This window comes from Nannobrachium achirus (assembly GCF_963921795.1).
Source record: "Nannobrachium achirus genome assembly, chromosome: 11".
Lineage (NCBI taxonomy): Eukaryota > Metazoa > Chordata > Actinopteri > Myctophiformes > Myctophidae > Nannobrachium > Nannobrachium achirus.
In genome coordinates, this window is record NC_137820.1 from 25,087,151 (window position 1) to 25,099,935 (window position 12,785).

General features: G+C 45.6%; 2 protein-coding genes across 2 annotated transcripts in view; both read left to right on the top strand.

Moving 5' to 3' along the window:
- Positions 1 to 682: 682 nt before the first annotated feature.
- ascl1b (achaete-scute family bHLH transcription factor 1b) lies at positions 683 to 1,309 on the top strand (the record flags this gene model as incomplete). Its single annotated transcript, XM_080736091.1, has 1 exon — positions 683 to 1,309. One exon carries the CDS (start codon positions 683 to 685, stop codon positions 1,307 to 1,309), a length of 627 nt encoding a protein of 208 aa, XP_080592217.1.
- Positions 1,310 to 9,760: 8,451 nt separating this feature from the next.
- Positions 9,761 to 12,785, top strand: part of LOC308294241 (endonuclease III-like protein 1) — a gene marked incomplete at both ends in the record, with an annotated part of 24,974 nt that continues 21,949 nt past the window's right edge. Inside the window, one exon of the mRNA XM_080736968.1 lies at positions 9,761 to 10,711. Within this exon, the coding sequence (XP_080593094.1) occupies positions 9,761 to 10,711 (951 nt within the window). The remainder of the gene's footprint in view (positions 10,712 to 12,785) is intronic.

Sequence of the window (12,785 nt, forward strand, 5' to 3'; positions counted from 1 at the left end):
ACAGGAGAGAGCGTCCTTGGTATTTGTGATTGTAAAGAGCGAGAGGAGACGGACGGAGGGGGGAAGACTGATAATTTGAAGACTTGCCAGGGGTACATTGTCAAATTCAAAAGGCATTTCAAAGAACCCAAACCATTCACTTTTTTTCCTTCTTTTTCCCCCTCCAATCTCTGTTCTAGTTTTCCCCCTTTCTGTCTTTCTTTCTTTGCGCCCGGTTGCAGGCAGTTTGAATCGACCAATGGGCTTTCAAGTTGGAGACATTGGAATGTAAATGAGCCCAGCGCGTGCTCCTGGCGCAGTGAAAGCTCTGGATTGTTTATTGAGCTCCCGGAGCCACGCGCCTGGCTCGGGGAGTCGGTGAGTAGAAGAATCACACAGCGGGGCGGGGCCTCGCGGCGAAGCGTGCGTCTCCAAAGGGGAGGGGTGCGCGTGGGGCGCGTGTTGAAAAAGAGGAGTGCTGCCAAAGTTTGGGTCAGATCGGCTCGTGGAGTAAAGCAAAGCGCAGTCAACAGAGACTTCTTGGTACCCAGTTTATCCACGGCGCGCTCCAGCTGCAGCCACACGGCCCCCACGCGAAGGACACGAGAGCTGTGACTTGCCAACCCAATCAGTCCCTTCTCCTCTCCTCCTGTGGGCGTTTGAGGCTGCTGTCAGTAGCCTTGTCTCAACAACACCGGACGAGATGGAAAGCGCTACCACCACCATCACCACCACGCAGAACGCCTGCCCATTTGGACTCACGGAGAGGCGCGGCGCCACAATCACCCTGCACGCCCCGGCGCAGGACTGCGTCCTCTCCAACGCGCACACAAACAACGCGAGCGCCGGCGCCTACCAGAGCAAGAGCAATAAGGTGCTGAAGAGACAGCGCTCCAGCTCACCGGAGCTCCTGCGCTGCAAGCGGCGGCTGAGCTTCAACGGGCTCGGCTACTCCATCCCCCAGCAGCAGCCCGTGGCCGTGGCCCGGCGGAACGAGCGCGAGAGGAACCGGGTCAAGCAGGTCAACATGGGCTTCCAGACGCTGCGTCAGCACGTGCCCAACGGCGCTGCCAACAAGAAGATGAGCAAAGTGGAGACGCTGCGGTCAGCGGTGGAGTACATCAGAGCCCTGCAGCAGCTCCTGGACGAACATGACGCCGTGTCGGCCGCGTTCCAGTGCGGGCTGCCGTCCCCGACCCTGTCCAACAGCTACTCTGCCGACCCCGAGTCACCCCACTCCACTTACTCGTCGGATGAAGGGAGCTACGAGCCGCTGAGCTCCGAAGAGCAGGAGCTGTTGGACTTTACGACGTGGTTCGACAGGTACTGAGACTGTCAGCATCAATGTCAGAGAGAGAGCAGCTTCTGTGCGTAAAAGCGAACTCTTAACGAAACAAGATGAATGAGACATTTGGCATTCGATCAATCTTGCAGAAATGCAAGACACCTGTGCGCGCTGATGCGCTCTGCCTGTGTGGAAGTGGTGTTGCCTCCCTCCCTTCAATAGGAGAAAAGCATTGGTGTGTGTATGTCGCGCGCGCGCCTGTGGTTGCCGTTGCCATGCTACATAGTAGAGCACAAACAGTGCCCCCCACAGTCCCTACTAAAGGAAGGGAAAGAAAGAGTGAGACTATTCTCTTCTGGACAGTAATCTGGACAGACGATCCAGCCATGCAGGGGTTGTCCTTGTCTAGTCGATGCGTGGAATTCCTGATCTATGTCTGAATAAGTTATAAGTGCAATTAATACCTGACACAGCAGGCTCTGCAGAGAATGTGATGTGGGTTTGACGAGGACTTGCCAGAGATCTGTCAGAGCAAAGACTGCCTCTCCTCAACTGCCACTCCATGTTGGAGGATATGGGTACACAGCAAAGATGACGACGCGTCAAGTCATTTGAACTTTTCGTGATGTACATTTTTTTTATACTCGATAACGTTATTGTATTATACAATACATCGTTTAATATGAAGACATATTTTTGTATATTGAGATAAATAAAACAAATGTTTCTTTTGATCAACAAACACTGCCACTGGCCTGCTGACAGTGCTAAAGAGAGAGAGATGAATTGGCATGTATGTGTTGTGTGTCTATTATAGACAGCAATATCAAGGCTACTACTACCTGTGACATAGGGTTTTTTTTTTTTTTTTTTTTGCGGTGGTGAGAGACCTTTATCAATGTATGCACTTGTTCTCCGTTTCCCGTAGCCTAAAATGTAAATATTCGATTTTAACAGATATATTTTGTGTAAAACATTTCTTTTTCTACAAATAAAGACGAATCTATTTATATTACATTGCTGTTGTGGTGTTCTGGTTCTTCTGTAGGCCTATACCTTTTATAGGCTATGCCCTCAGCTGTTTTGTGCATGCGCGCGCGTCTGTGTGTGTGGTGGGGGGGTGTTGAACAAACTAAGGAGCTTCTCTTTTGCTATTCAAAGCACCAGTGTGACCTTTTCCCGACTTGGTCGGGCACGCGGGGGAAAATTGCGCAGCTGGGTGAACACTCAATAACCATTACAGACGTGCACCTTCTCCACAGCGCTTTGTCTGCATTCAGGGCGGCCGGGGAGATTAATATTACGTTTCATGCATCGCATTGTATCTTTTCCATGCTCGCTCGCTCGCTCGCTCGCTCTCTCTCTCTCTCTCTCTCTCTCTACCCAACAACCCAGAAGGGCTGGAGCAGAGGGGGTGGGGGACAGGAGCGGTGCGATTCACTCATCTCAAAAGGATATAGTCACTTTGAAATATGGCCTGCAGGGAAAGTCAGCCAGACAATGCCCAACGGGTCAGAATTCTTATTGCCTGATTGAGATCAATCTAAATAAAGACCTGGGGTTGTAGACATGCTTGTATCCCCGACTGTGTTTTTCAGGGCGCATATAGTGGCAATCATAAAGCCCGCATCTCCTGCGTAATGGGGTGCGCACCGTGCACAGCGCCCCATTGTGCGCGCTATTGTGTCCGCTTTTGCGCCTCATTATGCGTATTGTGGGAGGGCTTCTATTGTAAATAAACATTGATGGCAAAATTCGGCGAGGCATAGAAGCTGTCTGAGATAGGTTTAATTATAACAGTGGGAAAAGAAATACTGAACCAATATATAGCTTTTGAAGAAGCTTTTGAAGTTCGTGCATGAGTCTGCCTTGTGAGGTAGGCCTATACAAGCTGTTATAGTTTTGAAACAGGCTGTACAATTTGGGAGTTGGAGGCTACCGTATATACACTTTGCCTGGAAAGTGTGCGGAAAGTGTGCCACATGCAGGCACACACACACGCACGCACGCACGCACGCGCGCACACACACACACACACACACACACACACACACACACACACACACACACACACACACTTCAATTCAAAGGGCTTTATTGGTTTACATTGTCAAAACAGAAGTGTACACAATACAGTACAATACAATATACAATACAATACAATTGGAACAAAATATGTGCAGGCAGAGCAGGGATATATAGGCCTACAATGTTTACAAAGGTGGTTGGATTCCATTTGATATCCTTCTCCTATCTCACACACACACACACACACACACACACACACACACACACACACACACACACACACACACACACACACACACACACACACACACACCAGTGACTATAAAGTAAGTAAAAACTAAATACATTTATTTAATTAATGTACTGTAGGCTACTTAAGTACAATTTTGAGGTATTTGTACTTTACTTGAGTAGGCCTATTTACAATACATTTACTTCTTCTCCACTATATGTCGATCCAAATATTGTATAGGCTACTTTTACTCCACTACATTTATTTGAAAACTTTAGTTACTAGTTACTTTGCAGATATAAATTATAAAACATAGGCCTACATTTAGCCCCATTTTATACTTAGGCTGTTTGAAAATAGCCGATCTACAAGCTTCGCATGGCACGTTGTGAGCTTGTAGATCTGCTATTTTCAAACATTTTGTAATTTTACATTTGGTAGGCCTACTTTAAGTAGGCTACATTTTGATGCCGGTACTTTTTTTGCATTTGAAATCCCAACTTTTACTTGTAACAGAGTATTTCTATATTGTAGTTTACGGTATTGATTATTTTACTTAAGTAAAATATGTGAGTACCTTTTCCAACGCACACGCACGCACGCACGCACGCACACACGCACGCACGCACACACACACACACACACACACACACACACACACACACACACACACACACACTGACACACAGTTGGGGAGGGGGAGAGAGAGGGGGGGGCTAAACTTCAGGGAATGCATAAGCTGTATCCCCAGTCAGTTCCATCATAAAGAGGCTACAGCCTGCCTGCAGGTGTAAGCCACGTGCCTGCACTCAGAGACAAACACTCCAGCAGCCTCCCCATTGGCCAACGGCTCGTGCGCGTCTAGTAGCTCTATATGAGACCCGTCTGTAAAAAAAAAATAAGAAGAGAAAGAAAAAAATCAAACAAGTGATAAATGACATCAATTACTCATTGCTTTATATAACGTCCTACGTCACCGGGACTGAAAAGACAAACCAATGTTGTAGAGAAATACCCCGCTGGCCCATTATTGCGCGCGTGAAATTCTATTTCTAATGTCCTTTCGTGTCAGGCAGGGGCCAGGGCACGAGTGAAAATAAGTGCTTTGGTGTTCAGTCCCTTGTCCTCCCTATAAGATGGATATGCAATTTTCTCCAGGGCCATTATTGGGGTGGGGGGGGGGGGGTGGGGGTGGGAGTTAGTGAGAGAAAAATAAATTTATTCATGTCATTTTGGCAGTGGGTAATTTTCACTTTGACAATGCACTAGGGCGATATTCATTTTGGGGCAATCAAATTCTGACTAATCAATCACAGGGAAGTCATTCATGCGTGAGCATTTTCATGCGTAAACCAATTGTTACAAACCGAACCTTGGGATTTCTGGCTGCGCATTCACAAAGAACACAATATGGGGCTAAATTGGCCAAGATAATGACCCCTAAGACACCAGTGGTGGGGGTTGATCTTTTGCCCCAAATATCACTGCTTTCTGTGAATTTTAAAGACCTGCCATTTAGCATGAATGGAGCACAGGCTAAGAAAGAAGTGCAATTTAATATTGTTGAACTAGTTCAGTCTTGTTGTTCTATATACATATTTTGTTTTGATCCCGCAGGCACTAGGCCTATATGGCTATATAACGTTTAGCCAATATGTTTATATTCAATAAACATTTTGGAAGGAGAGGAGAGGAGCCTATAGACTCGGGGGTGTATGCACGTGACATCATCATCATACCCGGAAGTTATGCGGGAACGCCTACTGAGTGGCAAAAAACTACTTTCTGGCCTTGACAGCCCATACATCCAAACAGAAAAGTCCTACCTGATTGTATTAAACAATGTTAAACAATGTTAAACTCAATTTGCCACTCGATTTGCCAAAGTGAGTGGCAAATTGAGTTTAACATTGTTTAACATTGTTTAATGCAATCAGGTAGGACTTTTCTGTTTGGATGTATGGGCTGTCAAGGCCAGAAAGTAGTTTTTTGCCACTCACTTTGCCACTCGATTTGCCATTCAATTTATGCATGTGCATACCCTCTATTAATGAAAGACAACGAGAAGCTAAGCCTTTATTTGTTCTACTGTTTTTCAGTTTTTCCTGTCAGTCTTCCAGCTAGATAAATTAGCCTACACCAGAATTATTTTGCAACTCTCTCAGAAGAATTATGCCCCATCACTTTTTTGATAGAACATGTCTGCTGCATAGAGTTTAATCACAATGAGCTTGACTAGGATAGGTGGAGATGACACTGAAATCCCTGTCCATCTGACGCACAACGCATATCTGAGAGATAGGCTGTGGTTGTTAATGAGATCATCCCTTACTTACCTAATCACAACCCAACACCGTGTAGTAGGTTGCCTATCTACAAGGCAACAGGTGCTACAGGCACTGCAGGTATAAGCACTGGTATTGTGAGTCAGCCAGCCTTGTAAAATGGTGAAAACGGACTTTGTCATATGGCAGCATTTCCTCTGACAAGAGGCCATTCTGTCTGTTTGCATCTGAGTTTCAGCAATATTTGATTGATGATTATCTTCGGTGGAAAAAAGGCACTGGTAGGCGAGATGGTGAAAATGGACTTTGTCATGGCAGCAGACAAGAGGCCAATCTAGATTTTTGCATCCGAGTTTCAGCAATATTTGATGAGGATAATAACACGGGTAGGGGGTAATATACAGTATGAAGAAATTAAAATCAACTGAATAAAGCTTGAATTCAGAAGACTGGTATTTGGAGTATTGCAGAATTACAGTTGCCTGCATGTTTTTGTTATGTGCTTTGATGGTCTCTTGCGGGTCCATTTGGTTCCATTTGTACACTGTCAGTGGTATAATGCATATACCGGTCTAATGCAATGCACTGGGGGTCTTTGAAGTTTGAGAGTTAGACCAAGAATATGATGCTCCACCATGTTGAATTTTCAACTTTGAGCTATGTCATTAATATACCTTAGAGTTGTTGTGTGGAAATAAAGGGAGGGGGGGGGGGGGGGGACTTTTTTCTTATTTCCACACAACGTATATTAATGACATACTGTAGTTCAATGTTGAAAATGAGTGGTATTCCCCTTTAATTGTTTTTCGGGTATAAGAGTTTGGCTGATCACTGTCCAACAATGTAGCCTCCTTCGAATTGTCCACAACATGCGTTGCAGGCCTATAATTAAAGGAGTAGTTCACCCCCAAAATGACTTTTTTTCTATTGATTAGTCATGCCATGGAGAGTAGAGTTCAATAATATTTTTTGGTTTTTGTCACATTCCTAAGACAAAAATTTGATTTGAGTAAATTTACCCCCATTGATTCCGGATGGTGACCCGTTTCGAAACGGGTCACCATCCGGAATGAATGGGGGTAAATTTATTGTTATCACATTTTTGTCTTAGGAATGCGACAAAAAACAAAAAATATTGTTGAACTCTACTCTCCATGGCACGACTAATCAATAGAAAAAAAGTCATTTTGGGGGTGAACTACTCCTTTAACTGCTCTGTCTGAAAGGACCAGGCAGAACTATTGTCTTGTCTTTTCTTATTTTTTAAATGATTTTTAATGTCCTTTATCTATAACAGAAACAATAAAGAAGAAAATCTAAACGGAAGAGCACAGACTTTCAGCTGATAATATAGAAACAGATTAGATAAGAGGAACGGCTGTAAAGATGCAGTGGTGATACAGCAGAGAGCCGCGAGTGTAAGAGATGAATGGAGATAAAAGCAAAGAGAGGAGAGAGCAGGGACAGAGATAAATGAAGAGATGGCACACAACCTTGGCCACTGCTTACAGAAGTGTTAATGTTTGAACACAGGCACAGAGGCATGGAGACGTTTATATTTAACATAAAAAGGAAAACTAATGTTGAACCTGATTTGGACACACAAATGCACGCATGCACGCACACATGCACGCATTAGCGTTATGAACATGTACACGCACGCACCCACCCACGCACGCACGCACCCACGCACCCACGCACGCGCACACACACACACACACACACACACACACACACACACACACACACACACACACACACACACACACACACACACACACACACACACACACACACACACACACACGCACGCCTAGTCAGTGCCAGACATGGTTGGCCGGCAGTCGTAAGGGGGTTTGGAGTAATGTGTATGTAGAGTCTGCAGTGAAGGTCATTGAGCAAAGATGATAATGCTTTATAACCTCACACCTGCAGGGGCCACTCTCCTGGCCTCTTCTCCATTGATTAGATAAGACCCAAAGGAAGCCCCTTTACATGCTTTATTTCATTCATAGACATAGAAAGGTAGACGCCCATCCGGCCACGGGCCTGGGCCGTCTTTATTGCGGGCGGGAGGGCAAGCGTCACAGAAGTTCAGTATAGGCCCAGCGTGATCTAGCTATGCCAATCAGAGTCAGATGGTCTTCTCATTACCTGGGGGGCGTTCGGATATAGTTGTGCACTCATTAGTTTATTCAAACACACCCTAGATTCTAACAAGTCCCGGAAAAGATGCGCTGTGATTGGCCAGTTGTCACTTTGAGTGGCAGCGTGCCTTCCGCACTTCCGAACTTCCGCCCTCCCATTTTTTTTCTCATTCCAATGAACTGCGAATGAGGTATCTAGCTTTTTATATCTATGATTTCATTAGCTTGCCTGGCTTTGCTGGGGTTATTGTGCTGACAACGTGTCGCTTTCAGGTTCCGGTACCCAGCATTGGCCATGTTATTGCATTAGAGAATTAGCCCCCCCCCCCCTCCCTCCATTTCACTCTTTACCTCCCCCTTTCTCTCTCTCTATCTCCCCATTCCACTCTTCCTCCCTATCCCTCTCTCTCTCTCTCTCTCTTTCCCTATCCCTCTCTCCCTCTCTTGCACATTTTCACTCTCAAGTAGTACTACTCAAGTGCAACCATTGACGTGATGGGTATTGGGTACTCACGTCACGTCATTTTACAAGGCGCTCTGTCCGCTTTAGCCAACTCAGTTGAGTACCGATATATGGACAGAATCGTAAATTGCGACCATAGGTCGCAGTTTACTATCAGAACCGTCACAGCTTGACTGTATCCGTCTGTCCGAACGGACGGGTAACACCTGACACTGTGGTTCCCCTGACACATCACTGTGACATCACAGGTGACATCATAGTGATGTCAGATACTCAGAGCAGGGATCTCCATATATGGGCATAAACAGGTGACATCACAGTCACTGTGACATCACAGGTGACATAGTGGTGTCAGATACTCAGAGAAGGGATCTCCATATATGGGCATAAACAGGTGACATCACCGTCATGTCATATACTCAGAGCAGGGATCTCCATATATAGGCATGAAAGGGATTGTATCCCAGATGATGCGCTGTTAGGAAAACCACACTAACAGAATCCCTATTTGGCCAAGACAGATGGCCAAAACAAATGGCGCAACCTCGCCCTTTAGGTCGCTTTTCGCCCTTAGGTGTCTTACTGGTCATTAGGCCTATGTCCCCCGTCAACGTGTGATGCCACATGCGTCCCATCATGTCAAATGTTGCAGTATGGTCAACTCGTTTTGTGTGTGGTAAGCAGCTCACAGCCTTTCTACCTCTCTCTCTCCCTCCCTCCCTCTCTCCTCTCCCTAACCACCTCTCCCTTTCTGTCTCTCTCTCTCACAATGCACGCACAGACAGGCTCTCTCGCTCTCTCCCTGTCGCTCTCTGATCGAGCTCTGGCCATTGCTTATGACTGTTTTGCAATTTGATGTCTGTCAGGCATGTTCATACCGTATGGACATAACGGCTGCCTAACTATTAGCCTATTGGGGATTGACGTTGGGTATGTACATTCCGTATAATTGTGTGCATATCATATGCCAATTTGCGCTGCTGATGTCGGGCATAGTACTGTGTTCTATCCGTCTGTCATTCAATGTTATATGAGATACTTCAATGGTTTCCTTTGGAAATAAGCTTAGTCTTTTCTAGGATCAATCAATCAATGTTCAGTCCATATATGGTCAAATCTGCATGCTCACAACAGACAGACTCACAGACATATAAGTGAAATGGAAGGAAGATGTCACTGTGAAAGTTCATCAGCCTACATGCTCTTCTGGTCCCTTTGTAACAAAGGCTCTCACTTACTCTCACGTCATACAGGCAGTTGACAGGTTGCCACAAATGAGCATTATATAAGACTGGCATAATCTCCCAAGAGGTCAGATGGTAGCTCTCCATCGCCTTCTCTATGAATCCTCAAGCCGGTGATCAACCAAAGACGGAGAAAGACACCATGCCCGTGGTTTCCACCAGTCGCAAAAGAAAACCATTGAAGGTGGAGTATGATGAAGATGTAGAGTCTGATTCAGTGAGGACTGAGCCTCCTGACTGGAAGAGACAACTAGGCTACATCCGTGAGATGAGGAAAAGTCGTGATGCACCTGTAGATAGCATGGGCGTGAGGAAATGCTGCGACACGGACTCAGAGGTCCCTGCACAGGTGAAGCGCTTCCAGGTGCTTGTTTCACTGATGCTTTCCAGCCAGACCAAGGACCAAGTGACGGCCGCAGCCATGCAGAGGCTCAGAGCGCATGGCTGCACCGCGGAGAACATAAAAAACACTGACGACGAAACGCTGGGGAAACTCATCTACCCTGTCGGCTTCTGGAGGACCAAGGTGAAGTATCTGAAGCAGACCTCATCCATGTTGCTGCAAGAGTTCGGAGGGGACATCCCAGCCAGTGTGAAGGGCCTGATGCGTCTGCAAGGGGTGGGACCTAAGATGGCGCACCTGGCTATGGACGTCGCCTGGGACCAGGTGTCTGGCATAGGAGTGGACACACATGTACATCGTGTCTCTAATCGGCTCGGCTGGGTCAAGAAGCCAACCAAGAAACCGGAAGAAACACGCAAGGCCCTGGAAGAATGGTTACCCAGGGAGCTCTGGAGTGAAGTCAACTGGCTGCTGGTGGGCTTTGGCCAGCAGGTATGTCTGCCTGTTAGCCCCCTCTGCTCCATGTGTCTGAATCAGAACATCTGCCCCTCTGCCAACCAAGCCTCTCCATCAAAGAAGCCCAAAGTCGGGTCTTCACGTCCCGCCAAACACTCCTCTAGCTCCAGGGTGAAGCTGAAGACTGGACGTGAGCCCCCTGTCAAAGAAGAGAATACGGTGGAAGAGGAGGATACAAGGCCCACACTCGTATCCCCCACTGTTAAGACAAAGAAGTCGAAAAACAAGGCTGGCCGTTGATACAGGACAAACACACATGATGTTGAGATATTGGGACTATATCACATAACACATTATACACACTTCAAAACTCTTCCTACTAAACATTAAAACAGGATATGCAAACCGCTCCTATAAGTGGCTGTGCGTGTGTCCGTAGCCTTTTTCCTCAGCGTTTTGCTATAGTAAAATGTGTGTGCGTAGCATCATGTTTGTCTAGTGATGTCATATGTCGGTGCAAACCCCTCCTATAAGTGGCTGTGCGTGTGTCCATAGCCTTTTTCCTCAGCGTTTTGCCATAGTAAAATGTGTGTACGTAGCATCATGTTTGTCTAGTGATGTCATATGTCGTGTGTCTGTAGCCTTTTTCCTCAGCGTTTTGTCATAGCAAAATGTGTGTACGTAGCATCATGTTTGTCTAGTGATGTCATATGTCGTATGTCTGTAGCCTTTTTCCTCAGCGTTTTGCCATAGCAAAACATGTGTGTGTGTGTGTGTGTGTGTGTGTGTGTGTGTGTAGCATAGCCTGTACATCCTAGACTCAAATCCTAGTCTGAAGATGTTATGCAAGCACGACCACCGCTCACTTCACATTGGGTGTGATTTTTATACTGTATGTGTTTGTATTTCCTATAAAATATCTTTAATAATAATACTAATACATCAAACTTATATAGCGCTTTTCATGGTACTCAATGTCGCTTTACAAAACAAAATAAAAACAACTTTATTCGGACAATAATTAAAGCTAGAAAAGTACATTATGCAAAGGACACACAAAGATTAAAAGCTGAAGGGAGAGTAGAGTAGAGTTAGGTAGGGAAAGCAAGTCTGAAAAGGTGGGTTTTGAGGGACTTTGAATCTTTGTATGAGAAAAAAGTCCAGCCTCAAAAAGTATTTGTTCAGGTGCCCACCCTGAGGTAGATTACACATGTATTGTCACTTTGGTAATAAATATGTATGTATTTTTGAATTTCACTTCGTGTTAGTACAGATCTCCATGTATGGAGAGCCAAAATGTTTCAGCCAAATGTATTAGTATAGATGAGATCCGTGCTCATACACATAAAGTAACTGATGTTACGGACAGAACGGCCCATACAAGGAGATATACACGTGTGTCGTGTTTGCACCGCTCACTTTGCACATGTGCAATTTAAAAATGTGGCTTTTTGAGCGGTGGTAAACCGCTCCATAGAGTGGCTGTGCGTGTGTCTGTAGCCACTTTTCCTCAGAGTTTTGCCATAGCAATGTGTTTTCCTCAGCGTTTTGCCATAGCAATATGTGTGTGTGTAGCCATATTACATCATATTACATCACCAATTACATCCTAGACCTATCTGTAGCCACTTTTCCTCAGCGTTTTGCCATAGCAATGTGTTTTCCTCAGCGTTTTGCCATAGCAATATGTGTGTGTGTGTAGCCATATTACATCACCAATTACATCCTAGACTTATATCCTAGTCTTTTTCCTCAGCGTTTTGCCATAGCAATGTGTTTTCCTCAGCGTTTTGCCATAGCAATGTGTTTTCCTCAGCGTTTTGCCATAGCAATATGTGTGTGTGTGTGTGTGTGTGTGTGTGTGTGTGTGTGTGTGTGTGTGTGTGTGTAGTAGCCATATTACATCACCAATTACATCCTAGACTTATATCCTAGTCTTTTTCCTCAGCGTTTTGCCATAGCAATGTGTTTTCCTTAGCGTTTTGCCATAGCAATGTGTGTGTGTGTAGCCTGTATTACATCACCAATTACCAATTGAAGACGTTATGCAAGCACGACCACTGCTCACTTCACATTGGGTGTGATTTTTAAACTGGTGTTTGCTGGATATTTGGGGACTGGGAAGGAGGGGGTCAGTCCATTATTGTGTTGCGCTTGGTGACCCCTTGGCCGGGTCGTAACAACTGCGTACATACTGTATACCACAGAGGTTAGGTCCGCTAATATGCGTCCTTCACATCCAGAGTTCGGGCCGCATAGCTAAACATTCAAACAGGATATAATTCAGTGAGATCAGTTTTGTCACTGCGGCGGTGCGGCCCAC